Source organism: Sturnus vulgaris, chromosome 4, assembly GCF_052056855.1.
Source record: "Sturnus vulgaris isolate bStuVul1 chromosome 4, bStuVul1.hap1, whole genome shotgun sequence".
Classification (NCBI taxonomy): domain Eukaryota; kingdom Metazoa; phylum Chordata; class Aves; order Passeriformes; family Sturnidae; genus Sturnus; species Sturnus vulgaris.
Genome location: NC_142246.1, coordinates 17,874,244 through 17,895,954, shown reverse-complemented (window position 1 = coordinate 17,895,954; position 21,711 = coordinate 17,874,244). Strand labels below are relative to the sequence as shown.

At 39.3% G+C, this 21,711-nt stretch overlaps 1 protein-coding gene across 4 annotated transcripts in view; it reads left to right on the top strand.

The window, feature by feature from the left end:
* The first annotated feature begins 11,634 nt into the window (after nucleotides 1-11,634).
* CCDC149 (coiled-coil domain containing 149) overlaps nucleotides 11,635-21,711 on the top strand; it is a 51,374-nt gene continuing 41,297 nt past the window's right edge. For all 4 annotated transcript variants that reach the window (XM_014891495.2, XM_014891493.2, XM_088163229.1 and 1 more), the window contains exons 1-3: nucleotides 11,635-11,758; nucleotides 20,104-20,265; nucleotides 20,796-20,834. In XM_014891495.2, coding sequence (XP_014746981.1) covers nucleotides 11,711-11,758; nucleotides 20,104-20,265; nucleotides 20,796-20,834 — 249 coding nt within the window. In that variant the 5' untranslated portion in view covers nucleotides 11,635-11,710. The remainder of the gene's footprint in view (nucleotides 11,759-20,103; nucleotides 20,266-20,795; nucleotides 20,835-21,711) is intronic.

Sequence of the window (21,711 nt, the reverse complement as noted above, 5' to 3'; positions counted from 1 at the left end):
TATACTCACAGGGAGCAGAGAGAATTCTCTGTGAGAGCCACAGATTGATCTGCTGGACCCAGCTCTCTCTCTGTTGGATGGTCCAATAGCACCCTGACAGACCCGTGTTTGTCACACAGTCTGTGCTTACACCCCGGTGAGCTGCCAGTAGTTACCCTTGCAGTCTTTATCCTTGGCTTGTGTTACTGGAGACTCCTGCAGGATGTGCTGTAGTGCCTCACAAGTGCTCTACAATGGCTTCTGATCCAGCTGCACATGTAGCTCACTCCCAAAAGTAACAAGAGACAGAGGAGCTCACTGCCCTCATTTGAGAGTGACATTGGAACCATGGGCTGGCCACTGGTGGATCTGAGGATTCAGGCAAGGAAAGCCTCTGCAGTCTGGAGTTTTATAGTAATGAACTAGCTCTTCAGGCAGGTTCTGCTTAAAGGCAGGCAAATAAATAAATTAAACAAATAAATAAATACTTAAATAAAATAAAGTCAGATAGAAAAAGGGCCCATCTAGAGTCACAGAGCAGAAAGAAAGAGAAATACAAAGAGGAGGAGAAAAATACAATACAACAAAACCAGGGAGATTTAGAGTAGGTTCATTGTAAAAAGGGAGAGGATGGGAAAGGGAAGCTGAAATCTAGAAAATTACTCAGTAGGATAATAAAGAGCATGTTCTCAGACTTTAATTGTCTTTCAGTTAAACTCTTATGCTTTTATTTGGAGTTAAGATAAGGAAGGTGGACTTGCCAGCACATAATAAGCTATATTTTTTTGGCTTTTCTCTTAGATCTTACAGATCTAGGGATAATATTTTCAGTATTGCTTGAGTGCTCTGTAGCACTCAATTCTATGTAACCATGCCACAGAATGCAAAAACTTTAATAACTCCTGTCTCAAAAAAAAAAAAAAAAAAAGAATTGAAATGCTGGCTTTTCTAAGGTCAGTGAAAAAACTCTATTTCACTTCAGTGAGAATTCAGGATTTCATCTCAGACATGAAGGTTGTTCAATATTGAGAGTTCTATGAACTTCAGGTCATCACCAAAGCCAAATCTTGGGATTCAGGTGTTTTTTCCCTAGAAGCTAATGTAAGCTGGCAGGAGTTTCTCCCATTCCTTGTAAAGCAGAGAGACTATGCCTGGATGAGTAAAAAAATAAGCTGCAATTCTTCTTACTCTGAAGAAGAATTTCTCTGTGTGGTGTAGCAGGGCTAGGTTTCACAAAAGTGATTAGAAAACATTAGAAAACAGGACTTTCAATGAAGACATTATCTCTAATCCAAGAATTCTCTTTTTTCCTGTCTGCTGGGGAGCAGTGCTTTACAGACAAATACAAAGGCAAAATAGCAATGTGCTCTGAATAACTTACATTCAAATTAGATTGACAACATAATGAAAGCTTAATAATGTTATATTTGGAAGTCATTGATAGAAATCATTTTCAGCTCATATCTTGAGAGGATAGTAGGATGAGTGGTTATCTATGCCTCTGCTACTCTGCTTCTTCTTTCACAGTCATTTTCTTCTCTCATCTTGCCTGGCACTCTTCAAAAATAGCCTCTAAGACATGAAATTTATCTTTATTCTTAAAAAAAAAATCCTCCTAACTTTCTGGATGGACCCTTATAATGCTCCAATAATGTTTTAGAGTTGGTGTACTCAAATCCTCACTGATTTCCAGGATGGGTCTTAAATCACACATTATATACTCTTATCCACCAATACTCTGCTCTGGATTTACAGTTCCAGTTAAACTTAGATCTGTGAAGGAAGATGACATCTTGCTGCTCCCTATCTTTTTAAAATACCAATCGATTTAAGGGTTTAACTTATTGTTATAGTTTATCCTGAACCTTCTGAATCAGTTCATTGAATTTTAGCTGTAGCTATATAAAATTCTATACACTGAAATTGTTTGGCCACACTGAGAATGTCTATGCCATGATCCATCACTGCCACTAACTGCCAGCAATAAAGAAATCCTCCTTTATTCTCTGCTCATTTAAGTGAATCTCTAAAACTGCTATTGAACACCAGGAGTACATCTTACTAGGTTTTAATTTTTTTCTTATTCTTTTAAGAAGCATTAATATTTACCTGAAATGCACTTCATTGCTGAGTGTCTTCAGTAGCTGTCAAAGAGACACTGGGAAGACACAACAAAATACAGACTTGTAAGACTATAGTAATGAGCAAGATAATGGAAACATTTATAAGGCAGATTACAATTCATTTAGGAATGTGATTTAGTAAAGGGAAAGCTGCCTGGTTCTGCTAAAAGAGGATCATATATGACAAATGTATTAGGGTGATTTCAAAGCATTGCTGAATTGATAAAAATCGTTGAAATCGTTGACATAATTCATCCAGATTTCAGGAAAGTATTTATTACAGACTGTACAGGAGATCAATTTACGAGGTCAGAAAGCTGAGCATAGGGGACAACTCTTGAAATGGAATACAAATTGGTTGAGGCACAAGAAACAGATGGTGTCAGTAAAATGAAACAATTCAGGGTGCGATGAGGTAAGGATTTACCTGAACATGAATACCAAATACCACAGGATTCAGGTCCCAAATAATTTGTTGCGCTAGGAATGTGGACATGGGCAGGTCTTCAATGCTTTGGAATGAAGAGACTTGCAAACCACTGTGGGATGATTGATTGAAAATAACCATGAAAATGCAAATCATGGTGGAGAAATCCATGCAGTAAATGCACTTCTCAAGTCCTCTATGGACAGCAGAAAAATGCCCAAAATTCACAGGTGATTAACCACTTCTACCTGCCTTTTAACACCATCTGTGCTCCTTGTTAAATACTAAATTGAAACAGATACATTTTCCTGGTGCACCAGAATCTACTCAACCACTAAATTTGAAAAAAATGACATTGTGTGTTAGTGAAACCCATGCACAATGCAGAATTGGAAGTACAGAGTGCACTCTCCATCAGCAAAATGTCCAAATACCTTAATAACCAGGCTTTGACTTCTTCTTACTGAGTGGATTTTTTTCCTCCTTATTTTAAGAACAGACTGAGAAACAACCTAGAATTGAGTACAAATGTGACTGAAAACAGCAAGCTCATAGGAGGGTCCTAAAATACTAGCAATGTTCCAATAAAGACTCATTCTCTGTGTACACAGATTGACCGAAACATGAAATGAGGGGCCACATTGCTATATACAGGTAGAAATCTTATAAAAGAAAAGCTTTATAAAATCAGGGCTTAGGCTTGTTACTTCTTCTAAGTGCAGCTAAGCAGCTAGTTAAGCTCCCATGGGAAGGAATTGAGAGAATGAAAATCAGTTTGCATAATAATCTATTCCTGGGTGAAAAACAGGCTGCACCTATAATAACAAGAGATTCTTTCCATGAGAATCCGTGAACAAAATATGTAAACTAACCAAGATATACAGACATACACCCTTGCCTTTTACCAACCAATGAACTGAGTACCAAAAAAACTACTAGCCAATTGGAGCTAAACACAAAATCTGCATAAAAATGAGTTATGTGAATAAAGAAGTGGCCTTTCCTACATGAAGAAACTGAGTCCTTCTGCTTTACTGCAACTTAGCACACTCTGTTAGATGATATGTTATTGCTTCTTTTAAAGGAGAAAGGCTACACATCTTAAAATTTTGATGGAAATTAGGCACCTTATAGCATTTAAAGTTCTAACATGGAACTTAGCTTCTAGCCCTGAAGTTGCTTGAACAGTGTGATGCTTTTGGACCACACATCCAACAATGAAAGCATTAATGAATTTTATTTATTCCACCCTTTAAATGTATGCATTTCTAAAAACAAAAATACTCCTACTTAATGAGAATATTGATTTAAACTCTGAAGTCTGTGACAGAGAAAACTCTTCATGAAGGAGATATTTTTGAGAAAACATGTAGAGTGACCTATTCAGCTGAGAACTGAGTGTCTTTGTCTCCTTACTTTTGGATACCACACAAAATTGCTAGTACACAGCCACAAAACTACTTCTCATGATCTCCTGGCAGGTTTCAGGAATCTCACTTTTAAAATACAGTAGATATAAACCAGATGGCTAAAGAAAGTACCAGAGTTATGCATGGCATGTACAAATTAATTGAAATCCATTTTTTAATTCATTTCAGTATGTTTGGCTTAAATTGTGATTCAGAAAGTGTTTCATAATTTTTATTTGGCCCTATAAGCTGCCTCTGGAGAACAAGGCAAGGATGAGGGAGAAACACTTCAGCCTGTGATTTCTGCCACTGCTGAATACAATTCAGAGCACACAGCCATGCTTTATCTGGTTTTATGGAGTTCTGTCTTAGGCTGCAATACAGGATGTGACCAAAAGTATGTATTCTATCACCATCTGTTGAAACCAGGTGGGGCAGTGATCCTTACCTCTGTGGGAGATATCCTCTGGGGATGGGCCATCTGTTAAAACCAGGTGGGGCAGTGTTCTTTATCTATTCCACAACCCATCCTTCCTCCAGGAGGATATCTTCTGTTAATGGGCCATTGAGTCCCACTGCATGACTGATAAAATTACATCATCCCACTGGGAGATGCTTCAGCCAGGGGGTGGAGCCAAGCCTTTCCTACCTAGATAAAAACTGAGATTTGGAACACCAAGCCATCCTTTTTCCACTGGATTCCAGAGGAAAATCCGGACCTTTCCAAATCATCACTGGACCTTCAGAGGAAAACAGAACCTTCTACAGGAGCACTGCTTCAACTGAACCACATCTGTCATCCAGGAGGACTGCAGCCACCATTTAATGGGACTGCTACCAACACCCTGACTGACAGGGTGTCAGGTTGTATTCTGACTCTGTCAGTGGTTTTGGGTTTGTTCTCTGTAGTACTGTATTTCTATTTTAATTTTCCTAGTAAAGAACTGTTATTCCTATTCCCATATCTTTGCCTGAGAGTCCCTTAATTTCAAAATTATAATAATTTGAAGGGAGGGGGTTTAGATTCTCCATTTTAAAAAGAGGCTCCTGCCTTTCTTGGCAGACACCTGTCTTTCAAACCAAGACAAATTCTTCTTGGTACTGACTGTTTGATGCCTCCATGATTTGTCAGAGTGAATAATCAATAAGTAAATATACCATCCACATATGACCCCTCACTAGGGCCAGGAGATTATATTTTAAATTGATTCAGTGATAAACAAACATGATGAAAACAACAAAAAAAAACCTCAGTGAAAGGAAAGTGCTTATTTTAAAAATAAACAGTGACAAACCAAGAACAAAGAGGAAAAAGGAATGAAGTTCAAAGGTAGATCAAGCAGTATTAAATTAAATTTAGATATCTATTTTCACTGGAATAATAACTTAATAAGATCATAATCTAATCAGTTAAATGGATAAACCAAGTGAGATTCTGGAGTAACATTACAACTTTTACATAATATCTACATCTTGTCCAGAGCAGTTAAAGGGGAAGCATATACTTGCAAAATGCTCCTAAGCAACCTGGTAGTACTAGGTATAAGAGGTATTATCTGAAATTGAACAACTAGAATTCACACAGGAAAAGAAGCAGGTGGTGTCCCCCATACAAGAGAAGTAGGGGCAAAGAAAAGAGACAGTTACTCCAGAACAGAATCTACTGAAATTGTTCTTGTGATAATTAGAAGGTTCTGTTTCTTTCCATTTGATTCAAACCTGGAGTATACAAACCCCTTAATTACTTCTGTTAAATCTGTTGCACTCTTATATTTAGTGTTGCACTAAATATTTATGTGAAGAAAGTTATATCCTTTCTATTACAGTCTTATCTGGGATGAGAAATAAAGCTTCAGCTCCTTGATTCTACTGCTTTTACTAACTGGACAAGTTTCCAAGGAGATAAGAGAATGTTCACCAAATTTCACTTTAAAAAGGTAGAGCCTGAAGTCCCAAAAGTCTGTGTAATTTCGACATAAACCAGGCAACCTTAGCTCAGTGCCACTGCCATTCTGAAGCATGTTGTCAGGGTTTGATAGGAAATTTCCTCAAGAACCCAGAGAAACTGCACATCAAAGCTGATTTTATTTTTTTTTCAGACAGACATTTTCAAATGAAAAATTATTTTGCTATGATATTCTCAGTAAATTCTGTTTTAATTCCATTTTTTGCTCTTTGCCAGTGGGCTTTCTTTCTTTATGCTCTCTAAATTGACTAGAAAGAACAGGATCAAGCTGGCTGCACTTTATGTATCCCATCTCACTCTCTGCTTACAATCTGCTGAGTATTGACCACATATGGAAAGTGATGGTCTTCATGCTGAAGAGTCTGGTATGGCCACAGCAATAAACATTTCTGCAACGGTCTGACAGTTTTCAGGGATTTGACATATTCCACCAGTTGAAAATTGAACCTACAAGTCTGAAAAATCATTCATATGTCAGATTTGTTGGCAGTACTGGGTCACTCTTCAATTTCATAGTAGCAGAAAGTAGCGTGAATTTCCCACCTGGATTTTTAGTAAAATGAACTATTTTTTATATTTTTCTAGTGTACTCAGAGGAACATAAAATGCAGTACATGTTTGCTTAGTATCCATCAGTTGTGCCTGTCTGAGTCACTTGACAAAATATTTTCTCTGATCTTATACTCGATTTTTAGTTACATCAATAGCAAGAAAATTTTAAGGAAAGTAATAATAATGCAGGAGGGCAGTGAGAGACTTTCAAGTCTCTCTTGAGAGACTGTCTTGACAGGAGGAATCTGATGCCTCTGGGAAAATAGAATTCATTTACACTAACTCTAGTCAACTGTAATGACAAGCCTTAAAACAGGCTCTGAGATGTACTTGTTTTCTTTACCACTTTTAGTTCCTACTGAGTTATTCTTATGATGTGGGAAGAGCCACAAATTCTGCTGGTGAACATAACTTGTTATTAATAACTTGTTATTAATCCCTACATGGTTATTTGCTATCACTAGGACACACAACAGTGCCAAATTTTCCAATACAGCCTAGATAAAACCAATTAATTTTACAGACACTTTTAGAAAACTAGAGCCTTCTTGTCCAAGCTGGGTTTGATGCCACCAGCATCTTGCAGAGCCTCATCCACAGCTTGGTGTTCCTGGGGGGCTTCACTGAAGACTGTACTTGGTGTCAGGCTAAAAGTGTCACAAAAGAGAGTGAACTAAACAGCTCCTTGTGATGGGTGTTTGCTAGCAATTTTTAGGGGTTGATTATCTGCTCTAACACCTGTGCCCACCATCCAATCCATTTTTTGAGCATTTCCACCCTAGGCAGGCTAAGAAGAACCCCATCAGCTGTTTTCCAATGAAGACTTTGCTATTTTGAGGCCAGAGGTTTCTCTAGACAGAAGTGTGCCTAAGAGTTAGATGCTGCAACATCACAGGGCTTTGGTGAAACTAGGCTTTAAAACAAAATTATTCAAAGCACTTTCATATAAACTTATGCATAAAATATTACTACTAGAAAATCTATACAACAGAAAACTCTACACTGTGAGTTTTCAATCACTCAGAAAATCTCAAAGTTAGGACAGTTTTCTTGGTTATATGTGTTTGTTCATTTCCAAAATAATTTTGTTTCCAAACTTGCAGTCTCTCCTCTGCCCTGCCATCTTACAACTTTCTCCTCAATTTTTTCCATGAGCATCCTGCCCACTACCTGCACTCCCTGCTCTTAACTGCTGCTTTGCCTTGGTTTTCCCCTCTTCTTTGGCCAGACCTCACCACCAAATTTCCTCAGAGCTGGTTTGTGCAGATCATAGGCTGTTCCTGTCTCTTCCTCAAAATTCTTTTTTCCACTCTCTCTCTAGTAGACAGAGATACTTTACTCTGAATTCCAGTATTCAGTTACACCAACTAATAGTCATAAGATAGCTTTTAAAAAGCAAAAAATAAGAAGAAAACAAAGTCTGCCTCCAATTTTAATGCTACAGGAAGTATCTAATACACAAAGGAAAGCAATATATTGAAGGTCTGAAACCATTGAAGAGGAAAAGAGAAACACCATCATTTTAGTGATCTTTGTTGTTTGCCTAAGATGTGTCCTTCACGGACTTGACTGGCCATAAAAGGATTCAACACAAATTAATAACTGCTAAACTGCTCCTGATCTGCAGATCATGTTGTCCTGCTGACAGATCATACACAGTGAAGTAGAAGAGCTGATACAGGACAGCGAAACCAGCAATGAACCTAAGAAAATTGAGAAGGTGCAGCTGGAATATAAATGGACAAAAAGAAGCCTCTAAAAAAGGAAAGGCAAAAGTAAAGGAAAGAAAGCAAATATGGGAACAGACAAAAGCTAAATGTAATGGTAACCCCAACAAATACACTATACCTCCTCCAAAATGCGTGCATGGAGCATGTGGTTATCATCAGATTAACAACAACATGAAATAAAATAATGCCAATATAAATTACCAAGACTACTAAAATTAATGGTTTATCTTTGATAGTTTATATCCTCATTCGGAGGTATTTAAACCCTGATTAAATGGAACCAACCAACATCCATGGAGAGTCAGATTGAATCAACCTTTAGGAGACAAGCACTACATGTTTTCATTACATTTCAATTATGTAGCCTGTCCAGATCTTAAGGATTTACACTGGGTTTTTACTCATATATTTCCTTACAGCTGGACATGGATATAATGATGATGTTAGTGCAGCAGACAAATGTTGACAAAAAGAGGTAGCAAAATTTGAAGCAATCCCTTTATTGGCTTACCTATGGATATAAACCCAGGCTATTTTCTTTCTTCATTTATGACAAAGATGCTGATTTCTAAAAGCTGTGTTTCAGAAATGTTGATTAAATCTCCTACAAATGAAAACTGTTGTTTAAATCTCTTACATATGTTTACTTGAGTATTTGCATCAATGAGCCACAATAGCTTAGATCTGATTCTGAATGTGTAATTTGTCCAGGCCAAAAAAAATGGGTTTTAGAAAGTTTGGAGCTTTCTTAATGAAATGTAGAAAATGCTTAGAGAAGTGGAGGGTAATCTGGCAAAAAGACAGATGAAATCAAGATACTAAGGGAAAGATTGATCACAAAGCAGAATTGCAGAGGAGGAAGATGAAACACTAGAAGCAGATAAGTTTATCTAGTGAATGTATAGAGGAAGAGAGCAGAGAAGATAACAGATCTGGAGACAAAAACAACAGGATGGTAGCTGAAGAGGAAGGTTGAGAGATGATTTTTTGTCTCAGGCGTTCACAGTGTTCTTCTAATACTGGCAAGGCAATGGTGCAAAAGCCACTACTGCAGGAAAAAAAGCACAGGATACTCTGTGAGCTTTGCAATAAAACAGCAGACTAGTACTCCTGAAACCTGCAATTTTGCTTCCTGGTTGTGTTTGAAACTTCAGTTTTCTTGGGCAAGGCAATCACTATTCTCTTCAGTTTCCTATTTATAAACTAGGGTGATAGTATTTCTTTCCTGTCATCTTCTTCTTAACTTGGTTGTCTGAGTATCTCAACCTATTCCTGCCTAGAGGCTGGCAAAACAGCCTGGTTCTGACTGGGACTGTTACATTGGGGTTGTGCAGTAACCACGAGTATGTAAAACAGAGAGGAACAGAAAAAGCCAAATAAAATTACAAAAGTCTTGATATCAGGAACTAAAAGCAATTACTTAAAAATATGTATTTGGGTTCTTTTATTTTCTGTCTGATCCTATCAAATGTACTCAAGGCATATTTCAGCTTATTTTTAATTTATTCTCTTGAATCTTACTTTTACTTCAAAAGAAAGTGGTTATTCTCATACAAGAGCTTGTGCTTTCTGAAAAACACCAGCTCTCACCAGCCTTTTGATAAAATCATAAGAGCTGAAAACATTGAGAGTTCCTTTTGTTTTAATAACCTCTCTTTCTTGAATATTTACTTCTCATTTGAATACTTATCATGAATAAAAATTAAAACCCTATGTTTGTGAGGAATGCAAGCATATTTGGGATTAAAATGAGTGACATCCCTCAAAAATGAGGGCTTTTGAAGGGTTATCTTTCTTAAAGCAGTGCTCTTTCTGCAAGAGTATTCTGAATCCAGCATCCTACACAACCAAGAAAACAAAGGAGAGAAATTCTGTAAATGAGAAGCAGAACTGGGAAAAAGATTCTATTTGGTTCATCTAGACTAGCAGTTAGTGCAGTGTAGTGTAACTTTAATTATTAACAACATGAAGAAAATAACTGCGTTTCTAATATAATTTAAAATTCTTTTAAGCAGTGGTTTAAATTATAGTAGTTGTTAATTTAATTTTCATTATTTGCTATTTACCTGTGCAAATAAGGTGTTGTTTTCAGAAAGTTTGCTGAGAAACCTGCAAGGAGATGCAGGATTGGGATATATAACACACATGACAAGGTAAACCACAGAAAAATATGGACAAATAGCAAAGACAAATGTATCCTCTACAGCATTAAAGTTACAGAATGCCTAGAGATGAGGAGTGGCTAATATAGGAGAAAATGGTTTAGAATCTGGAGAAAATGTCTAAGTTAATATTTGCAGGTGAAATGTATGAATTTTGTAAATATGCAACTAAAGTTCCATACTAAAACTAGCTGCTCTCCCGGACCTTTTGTTTTTCTTTCTTTTTAATATGGAGATAACCACAGGCATTTATTAAAATGTATAATCTTCCATTCAAAAAGAGTTCCTGCTGAGTTTAGATATGGCCTATGTTTCTTTCCATATATGCCATTAATTAAGCACCTGGAACAGAAATGTTCGCAGTGGCAAGGCTAAGGCATCAGCTGCTGAAAGGGATGTGAAATTGTCAAACGGGGCTCTCTAAGCCATTTTAGAGAACAGAAGGACATTGTGCCTAGACACCAAGCCACAAACAAGTCTTAACAATGGGTAAATTATGGTAAGGAACAAGGCATGCATATTTTATCATGTTGTTTTGTGCTGTTTGTGGTGTTATTGAAAACAAAGAGTACTTGTGGATTAAACTGCTTAAATACAAGCAGTTATGCTTGGACTCTGCCTGGAAAACATAAGTCCTGGGGACACTGGCCGTGTTAGGAATACAATAAAGATCGCACATGATGTGCCTCATGGTAGACCTGGTCTATGGGGATGTTGTACCCACGGGAATTGCGGAGGGCACGGCTGGAGCAGAGGCATCAGGAAGGGCGAGGAGCGCTGTGTGAGTGCCGTGCTTGGGTTTCGGCGCTGATGGAGGAGGGTCTGTGCCAACGCGGAAATAAAGAAGCCAGATCAAGTCCTGGGTCATTAGGATTTTACACCTCCGTGAACTGAGCAACAACGGAGATCTGTGCCCAAAGTGGGCAGTGTTCCACTGTCATGTTTTGAGAAAGTGGTTGCCTTGTCCTCCCGCTGTGGCTTACATTACACACACAACAGAAATGCGTACGTAATTTTGTTACACACATATATAACAGCAAAGCCTCCCTGCTGCCGCTCCCCTCATCGACCAGTCCTCACGGAAGTCTGGCTGTCCAGAGCCTGGGATGGCAGCAGTGCCAAGCTGTTATGCAGGAGCGCACGTAAGGAGAGGAGGACCCTTCTCTGGGACACGCACCTCAGACACTCCCGCACGCCGCTCGGGCCCAGCCGCTCTGCCCCCCGGCCCGGCCCGGTCCCGCCGGCAGCTCGGGGGCAGGGCGAGCCGGCAGAGGTGGCCGCAGTCCCCGCCTCTCCCGCGGGCTGCTCGGCGAAGGCCGGGCCGGGAGGAGCCGCTCACCGGTGCCGCGGCCCGTCGGAGCCATGAGCTCCCACCGTAGCGAGAGCGACTGGCAGGGGCTGCTGAGCGAGGTGAGGCGGCGGGGGGGCCGCGGGCTAGGGCGCCGGGCACCGAGGCAGAGCGGCGGGCGGGCCCGGCTGCTCCCCGCGCCTCGAGGAAATGCCGCGGAGAGGGGCACAGCCGCCGGCTGGGGACCCGGGCCGAGCGGGCGGCAGTGGCTGGAGCGGGGGGCGCCGAGCTGCGCCGAGCTGCGCCGAGCTGCGCCGAGCTGCGCCGAGCTGCGCCGAGCTGCGCCGAGCTGCGCCGAGCTGCGCCGAGCTGCGCCGAGCTGCGCCGAGCTGCGCCGAGCTGCGCCGAGCTGCGCCGGTCACGGCTGCGCTGTGGGCCACGTCTACCGCCGGCCCTGCTCTGCCCGGGCTGCTGCCGCGGCCCTGCGCTGCTGCGGAGCACCGGCAACCCGGGCCTGCGAACCTCTCCGTGTATTGACCGCCCTGCGGCTGCAGAAGAGCGCGTTGTAGGCGCTGCTGCTGCTGCTGTGTCTGGTTGAAGCCGCCGAGGATTCCCTGAGCTGCGGGGTTGGCCGAGGCCTCGGGCCTGGAGCAGCACAGCCCAGCTGCTTGACCGGGCTGCCCCTGTGCCGTATGCCTTGTGTTCTTCGTTCACTTGATCACATATGAAAGGGTTTTGAGACCCATGGTGATATTTATACTATGGGAGAAAAGAATGTAATAGTACCATGCCCATGAGCCTCAACAGGTGGAGGGTTTTCCAGTTACATGAATAGAAACTTTATCGTCCACTGCATCCCCATTAAAACATCCACATCGTTTACAGGTACACATTTTCACATAGGTTAAGTTACCAGACTCCATACCAACTTGAAGTCAGTATCATTTAAAGGGGTATTATGGAAGACAAATCTGTTTATTAGCCAAACTCATGAAGTAGGCTGGCATGCTGATTTTTACATTGCATTATTGTAAAAACGGTATTTTAATGCTTACAGCTAGCAGATAAAACTGTGCAAATAGCATTTGGCTGGATAAACCTGACTGAATCTACTGTCTATGATGCACACAGATGAATTCCCCTCTTTTCAGGGGGGCTTTTCCTCCCATTATGTTAACTAAATGGAAGGCCTAAGTCCCTGGCCTGTCAAAAAGATATTTGAGTTTAGGGTGTGGAACCTGTCACTATTCCTGTTACTACTGCACTTCAATGGGGGTTTTTATGGCCCAGATCTGTGCTAGTACAGTACATTCAGAATTGGAGACTGTGCACACAGTACTTCCAAAGGCACAAAATGGTCCAGGAGAAAGTGAAAAGTGCACTTTTAGTAGTATCCTGATTGTGCACTGTTGAATCATTTCTCAAATGGAGTTTTATTTGGGTGATTTCAGATGGGAGACAGGTCATGAGGTGTGTTCAGAGGAAATGTTGCTATTCCTTGCTTTAAAAAGTAATTTGGAATTACTTTGGGACTTTTTTACTTTTTATATAGTTTAACCTAAAAACTCAGTCCTAAAATTGAACACTTACTTCAGTTTAGGGGCTTCTTGATTGTAGTAAAGTTTAATGACTGTGCTAAGATACATTCTTGTAGACACTTAGGCATACATATAATTTATTTTTTTCAGGAAAAATTAGAGGCATAGTGACTTATATTCCACCTTTCCTTCCTTTCTCTCTGTTTCCACAGCAGGCTTACAGCCTATTTATCTGGGTGAAGTCTGTAGGATGTGCTGTCAAGATACAGGTTTTCCTCTTTTGCCTTCCTCTTCCTTTGGCTGTTGTAATTCACTCCATGTGTTTTGCCCATTAACTCCAACATCCTAATGGGTCTGTGAGAAAGTGGCTCAAACTTCTGAAATTACTTGTAATAAATTTTTTATATTTACCATATCCCTCAGTGGTACAGATTTTCTCAAGGCCTCCTAGTTTCAGTGTCTGCTGGGTACTTTTTTCCCCTGTGCATTTCATAAAAATCTTGAAATGCTTTCAAAATATGAGGTAACACAAGCAAGAAAAGACATGGTAGCTCTAAGCAAAAACTCTCTCATTGCAGGTGGTAGACAGTTAAAACATAAGATGAGGTTAAAAATCTTGGTGTAAAAGACCAGAAACTGGTGGATTCAGATCTGTGGTCACATGCTTTTTCATTTGCATAAGTCAAATCCTCCGGGTTTGAAAGGTAGGAGTAATTGATACACTTGTCAAAGCAACTGTAACTTTTAAAACTATGGTGCTACAGGTGTTAAGAAAAGTGGTAAGGATTTGGTCCTTATGCACAAACACTTGTACACACAGCATTCATTTTTGTAGGTTGCCTTTTCATTTTCATTAGAATAAAAATATTTTTTTTGTCTGTGTCAGTCTTTTTCTATATTTACTCTTCTTTTTCCTTTTGTCTTTGGTTCCATTTCAGTGTCTTTTGCTCTCTACCCTTTCACAGATCTTCCTCTGTTTTTATTATGCTCACCACTAACTTCTTGCTTGTTCTTTTGCCTCCATATCTATGTATTTTTCCACTTACTTTACAGCCACACATATTTCAGGCCTAGTGTGCACCTGGTACTCTGAACAATCTTTGCACCACATGTTCCTTGAGCATTCTTTAAACTAACTGAATAGGATGACGTCGGTAGGAATACTGGGATAAAGCCAACTTAGCAAACACTGAAGGAGCATAAAAGAGTCATTATTTCCATTGATAGTCTCACAAGCTGGATGCAGAAGAACTCACTCAGGAGCAAGAATCCTAAAATAAATTTTACCTGTTCTCTAGCTAAGGTAATGTATTGGTGATGGTGTATGGAGATGCATATATAGATATATGAAAGATGAATTACTCTGTTGAGCTACCATGGAATTTTTCTGCTTGGACTCTTGGTTTACATCTAACTTTTGTCACTCAGTGACCTATGTTTAGAGTATTTAAAAACTGGTGTAGAGTTGTAGGGTGAAGACCTCGTCAATAACTGCTGGTTTGACATAAGGGACTGTAGCAAGAACTTTCTTACTGGTGGCCCAAGTCCTCCATAAACCAGTGATCTTCATAAATCTCAAAATACTATCCCAAGAGTTCATTCCATTCCTCATCCCCATCCCTGGAGTTGTTCAAGGCCAGTTTGGATGGGAGTCTGAGCAACCTGGTCTAGATGAAGGTGTTCCTGACTATGGCAGTAGATTTGGAGCTAGATGATCTTCAAGGTCCCTCAGATTTGCCTACTTCTAGAATTAAATCCGATGACAAAATGCTTCTCTTTCTTTTGTCACCTCCCACCCATTAGAGTGTTTAGTGTATGCTGTTTACAGCTATTCATATGTGAACTGTGCCTCCTAAAGTTAGTTCGAAGAGATGTAATTTCCATTCAATTTTTTATTCAGAAGAAGCTATTTCTTGGTTATTGACTGTGTATGGTCTTCAGCAGGACAGAGGGAGGTGTTGTGCTTGTCTCCTGAGCTCCCTTGCCTAGTAATTTTGGACTTACCGAACTGTTGAGCAGTAGTTCTAGTTGAAATAGCTAGATTTCAACATGATTTCCAGACATGAGTTCTGAAGAAATATCTAACCTGCTTATAATTAACAGAGGATACCTTTCCCATTGGTTGCGCAATTTTTTATGTGGACAAGAGAGAAAAGGAAGGAAAACTGGTGAGATTTTCATGTTCATTTTATCTGTGTAATGTTCTGTCATGTTTCCTTCTCAAACAAAGCATGAAATGTAATTTGCCAAGCTCCCTATGAGGGGCCCAACAGGATTTGGAGCCACTAGTTTAAGAGCATTTCTTAATGTGGACAAATGCAGGGGCTGTAGGGAAGGACAAAGTGGAGCAGATACTCTGAGGTCTCTGGTTGGTTGGGTTGGCATTGTAATGACTTTGACATTTGGAAAATGAAATAAAAATGCTAAAAGAGCTGGCATTGTGATTTACTGTGCTCCAAAATTCTCTGGAGCTGTGAAAGAGTGCTGTGAAGGCCTGCATGCTGGACTTTTGGGCAACAAAACAAGTGTTTGCTTTTCATGTTTCCATGTTTCAGGTTGGCTAAGAGACCTGCAGAGATGTTGTGAAACAGAGAGAAATTAATAATATTATCTGATGCACAGCATACAGAACTTCTGAGAGCTGGGCTACGTCACACAGTAGTGTTAACTACTAAATTGTGGTATTCCTAAATGGCCAGTGAATATGATGTGGTGTAGTATTGTCATCAAGACAAGACATGGTGTTCTGAGGAGCTGCTTATATCACTTCTATCATCAGTGAATGATACCAGCCTGCTTTGTGTTTCAGCAGCCGGGAGGCAGCCAGTGAAGCTAGAGCTGGGCAGCAGGAAAAGCAGAGTTGATATGGTGGGATAAAACCAAGGTCACTGCATTATTTCAGGTTTTATCAGAGATAAATCATATCAGGAAGTGAGATGGCAAGCAAATGGCCAGTAATTGTGTATTTCTCTGGGTGTCTGAGTGCTTGACTCTTTCAGATAAGTTAACAGTTTAATCTGAAGTCAAGGGGAGCAATATTATAGAAACACAGTCAACAAGCATCCCAAATTGTGAGATTGCAATGCATTTTGGGACCCTTCAGTTTCTACAGCAAAGTTGTCTCCAAGAGTACAGTCAGGAGAAATTTGATAAAACTTAAGGCAGTTTGGTAGCAATTGGATCTCTTGTTAAAAGATGGTGAGTAGACTTCACGGTTTCTCAGCATGGTAGATTATAGGTTTCAAGGCCCAATATAATTTAGTAGCCCTTCAGCATTTGAGGACCCAAGGCTCTCAAGTGTCAAGAGAGGACAGAGTATGATCCACAGTGATTTCAAAGAACAGATTGGAGATAGTATCTCTGCTTCTACTCTCAGAAAATTAGATGTTTTCCATGACATTATTGTCATTAAATACCAAAGTACAGGCCACGAATTTGTACAAATAATAAAAAAAACCAAACAAAACTGATAGGAATTCAGTGTGTTTGTTGGTTTAAAAAAAGAAAGTCTAAAACCTTGACCATGTTCCAGCTTCATCAGATTATTAGACTGTGTCTACAGCGTCATTAATGAGATCTACCCAGATTTGTTACTAAAAATAGCAATGGACAAATAGTAAGTGTTCAATGTAGAGGGTCACCTTGGAGCAGTTTCACTCTCCTGTAATGTCAGTCTCTTTTTACTCAATTTCACTAAAGTAGTCATCTGGCTGTAAAGCAGTTCAGGCAGTCATATAGAATGTCATATATATTCCTTTAATTATTATGATCTTCCTTGTAGCAATTATAATTTACTTTATTGCAGATAACGGCACGTTGGTAGATAAAAGTCACTAGACAGATATGAAAAATTGTACATTGTAACTTTTAGATTGAATGTATAGCAGCTGATTGTCATTTAACTTTGTTTATTAAATTCGTAGAATATTTTGTACCAATAATTAAAAAGAAACAAAAACAGCAAGAATATTTCATAGTAACTACAGTGTGTAACAGAATTTACTTGTCTCACTTATAGACAGCACCTGAGATGTGGGCTTTCTTTCAGTTGCAGGGGAAGAAGTCTCTACGTGAGTGAATGCCAGAAGCATCTACTGAATATTTTTTTTTCAGACAGAAAATTTGCCTTATTGCTTTCATTGCTCCAAAGCAACTTGTCACACTCCTATGTTCTTTTTGACAGCATAACAATTTTGTTGCACTTACTTGTCCATATAAGGGAATTGCTGATGGGACTCAGTTATTTCCCTGACTAGAACCCATTTCTGGTATACAGTTGTTAGGTCATTTTATGGCCATTATTGCTACATTGTTTTTTAACATTCAGAAACAAATATATTGAATGACCTCTTTGAGGTCTGTCTTCGTGAAATTTGGTTTTCCTTCAGTAATGGTAATGGGAACTGCAAACAGAGCCCTGTTGAATAATCAGATTCCATAGAAATGCTCTGGCTTTATTGTTTCTTGTACCATAAGCCCATGGAAACAAATTATTACGTTATTACTGGTTATATTCTATTTATTTGGGAAAGTCAATATGTGTAAAAGGCAAAAATTACTTCAAAAAGTCTTTTATGTGGTCATTTTTATAGTAAAATCCAAACAGTACATTGATGAGAGATGCTAACATCATCAGTATATAGTTCGTCTAGTTAAAACAGATTTTAAACAAGGAGGACATCATTATTCCTTGTCATTTAGACCCTAAACATTACTGTCCCCACAATCTGTTTACGGTTTGTTATCCTCAGGCTAATAGGTAGTGGAGAATTCCCCAGCTCCTGCCAGTGCTGCTGTAAAAGGTGAAGCCTTCTCATATACTCTGAGTGTGTCCTTTGTAGGGAGCTGTGACTCATGGCAGAAGCAAGATTTGTTTGCTGCTAGGTCTGTATTTCCTGCTGGGTAAGTACTGGGTTTTGCAGTCTAATCCACATGCTTTGGTTCACTCCTGACTCTCATACACGGTTTCATCCAGCAGCACTTGAGGCAAGGCTTGCAGGCACCTGCAGGTACTGTCGGTGTTATAAGGCAAGAGTTTGGCTTCTTTCCACTCCCATTGTGTGCATGGTATAGGCTGCTCTACTCCACACAGGTGTTGGCTGGATGGGCCAACTTCATTCTTCCTGGGATTCTTCCTGTTAAAGGGACAGGGTACTTGGTTCAGGGCTTTAGACTGTTTGGGTTGGTTTTTCTTTTTAAGTGATTGTGAGGTTTGCTTTTACTTATTTTCATTTGCAACTACTCTATCAGATCGTTAATATTTAAAAACAATTTAGCAAAGGCTTATTTTAGAAGTACTTAGATAGGGGACGAAACAGGGAAAAAAAGAAGAGAGATTGACAAATGTTTCACTGTAAGCAAGTTTGAAGCAGTTTACTATAATCACTTACTGACAAGATTAAAGTTTAGCATCTCATACTTTTCAGTCCTTTATCGGGGATTTGACATTTGTGTAAGGTATCAGTAAGGGCATAAGTACATAGGTACACTTGCCTTTGTTGATGCCAAGGCATCATAATCCAGAAAATTTATGGCAGGATTTCAACTTCAGTATTGCCAGAAATAAAATTAATCCAAGGTGGAAGTGTCCTTTTTGAGAGTTCAAATCCTTCTTGGAACTGCTTTTCTCATTTCCTTCTCACTTTTTTGCAACTAAGCATTTACCATTTTTGGAACAGGTTGTCTGTACTAGTATACCAAACTCAGTTTTTCTTTTCTTAGTGGCTTGAAATTGAGGTTAACAAAGTTAATTCCAAGCAAGTAGTACATACAAAGAATGATTTTTGTCCCAAAGAACAGCACTGACTTGAACAGTATGGAAGTGCTGATGTTTTTGCTTTGTGCAAGAGCCCATAATGACGAAGTATTCTTGTCAGAGGATATAATGAAACTATAAATTGTTTTCATGACTGCAGTGGTATTTGGTCTCTTGCAGATCACATTCAGAAAGTATTTAGAGCCCCATCTTATGTCAGTAACATCAGAAACAGAAATACATACTTTAGTATGAGCAGTGTCAAGTGATGGGTAATAAGAATCTGCTGATCAAACATCATGTTAAGTGAAAAAAGTTACCTGAAAGTTCTGATAGGTAACATTGAAGATGACATGGACGTTACTCTTCCTTTCAATGGGGAAAGGCAATGAAGCAGATCAGACTAATGCAGAACAGCTAAGATTTGTGAGTTCTGCTTTGCTTAGTGCATGAGCCCTTCACATGAGAAGTGATGACTGCAGGGGAAAGCTCATCTCTGCCTTCCCTCCCCTTTTAGGTGTTCGTGGCATTCTTGCATTATTTGCCCTTTTTTTTTTGCCTCAAATGAGCCTGTGCCTGTAGTATCACAGCATAATTAAGCTTCTTTTATGTATGATGTTAGGGCATCACACTGTAATTATTTCACAGTCAAGGTAAATGTTGGTTATCATTCATGCAGCCCCTTCTGCTGTAACATGGTCCCATTTCAGTGTCCAGTTGAGATGCTGAGCCCAGAGGACAAGGCTGGCAGTGGGGACAAGGACGGCAGTGGGAAGTGAAGCTGGAACAATTGATTGCTACCTGGGAGCTGGTATTGTAAACACATATAGAAAAGGGATTTTGCAAATGCTTCTTCCTTCTAGCAGCTTTGTCAAGGTTGCTGGGAAAATTGCACGGTTCCTCATGCTATTGCATATAAGGAAAAGAATGAGAAACTCAAATTGGTAAATTTTTCTAAGTCACTGTGGTCAGGTGAACATGTGACCTTACCGATGGATTTCAAGCTTTCTATACATGATATCTTCCCCATGATTGTTACTAATAAGTTGACTTGTGTCAACTTTGATCTTGTGCAGTCTTCCTCCAGCTTTTCAGAGAACTTGAGCCTCTTGTACCCAGTAGTGGCTTGGGTAGAAATGGCTTGTTACATGTGTGGGTTTTTTCTTTTCTGCAGTATCTGGTGTGCAAAAGGAAACTCGAAAGTAAGAAGGAGGCATTGCTAATCCTTTCCAAAGAGCTGGACACCTGTCAGCAAGAAAGAGACCAGTACAAACTTATGGCCAACCAGCTGCGGGAACGACACCAGTCTCTGAAAAAGAAGTATCGGGAGCTGATTGTAGGTTGTTCTTTATGAAGACTGTATAATTGGGGGACAAAGGTGAACCTCAAAAAAAAATTGGAAAGAAGTCCATAATGGCTGCTGTAAAAATGTTTAGGTACTTGTTTGCAGTAGTCCTGCAGTTGCGCAGCCCTGGCCATATTATTATTCATTTGTTCTGCATTGATGAGGCAGTGCTTATTATATAAGACACAGAAATGCAGTGCATGCTCTGAGGAAATTTGTTTCAGTGATAATTCCATTTAAAAACTGACTGTGGTGTTACTATTCCACAGCAACTTAATGTACCAGTATGAAAATTAATGCAACACAAATTTGTAATGAACTGGTGTTCTAAAAATGTAAACAAATCTTCAACTTTAGAAATTTTTTTAAGTTGAAATTAGTATTACTGGTATTAATCAGCAGTATTTTAAAAAAATTAACATTTTAGTTAAAATACATGTTAGACAATTAGATTCACAGAATTAATATAGTTTCTGTTTTCAGAAATAAGCTGCCAATAAAATATATCTGTTTATTTGTAGGATGGGGATCCATCGCTTCCACCTGAAAAGAGGAAACAGGTAGGAATTTTTTTTTCAGCTGATGTTATTTATCTGCTACAAAGGTACTTTGCAAAAGAATAAAAATATTAATTAAGAAATCTGGTAAAAAAGCAAGCATTTCTGAATATTGAAAAGTTCAGTCTTTAAATTGTGAAATTCTGCTTTTGTGTACACATTTCACTGTGAAATAGCTGAACTATAGAATATATGACTATTGCTTTCATATTCATCTGAGACTGAAATTGGTCAGTGTACAGAGACTTGAGGTTGTTCTCCTTGTTGTTTATTCTTCCTTATTGAGTCCTAAAATGGATTTGTGACAGGACTTCTCATACTTAAAAGTAAGCTGGGAATGCATTGCCTTCTTTCTATAATTGTTAATTTATTGTTGTGAGTGCTGTTTTCCATTAAGTATTCCCCCAGGCCACTTGGACTCTATGAGTTATAAATGGTGAAACAATGATAATTGCATTTTATGGTTCCCCTGAAAAATTTTTTGCCTGCTAACATGTTTTTTTGTTCCTGGATATCGACATAGTGTGTCCCTGTTGTGGAATGTTGGTTGTCACATCTTAAAATTATCTTAATTTTTAGAGAAAAATGGCACCCAAAACTCATTGTGTGAGCAGGGAGAGGAGGAGAACCTAAAAGAACAAAAATTGTTGCTGTAATTGCTCGTTTTGGAAATATTTTAACTATATTTAAAACATGGTCATTACATTCTGTTAATGGATCAGAAGTTTTACACATCACCCTTTCCCTGAGAGTTTGCATGTACTTCTTGCTATTTGCTTAAAATTTTACGGCTTAGGATTTTGGTTGCTTTAAATTAAACTTCCAGAGGCAATATAATTACTCCTTCAGGCACTTAAACAAATAGCTGCCAAGAAGTCAG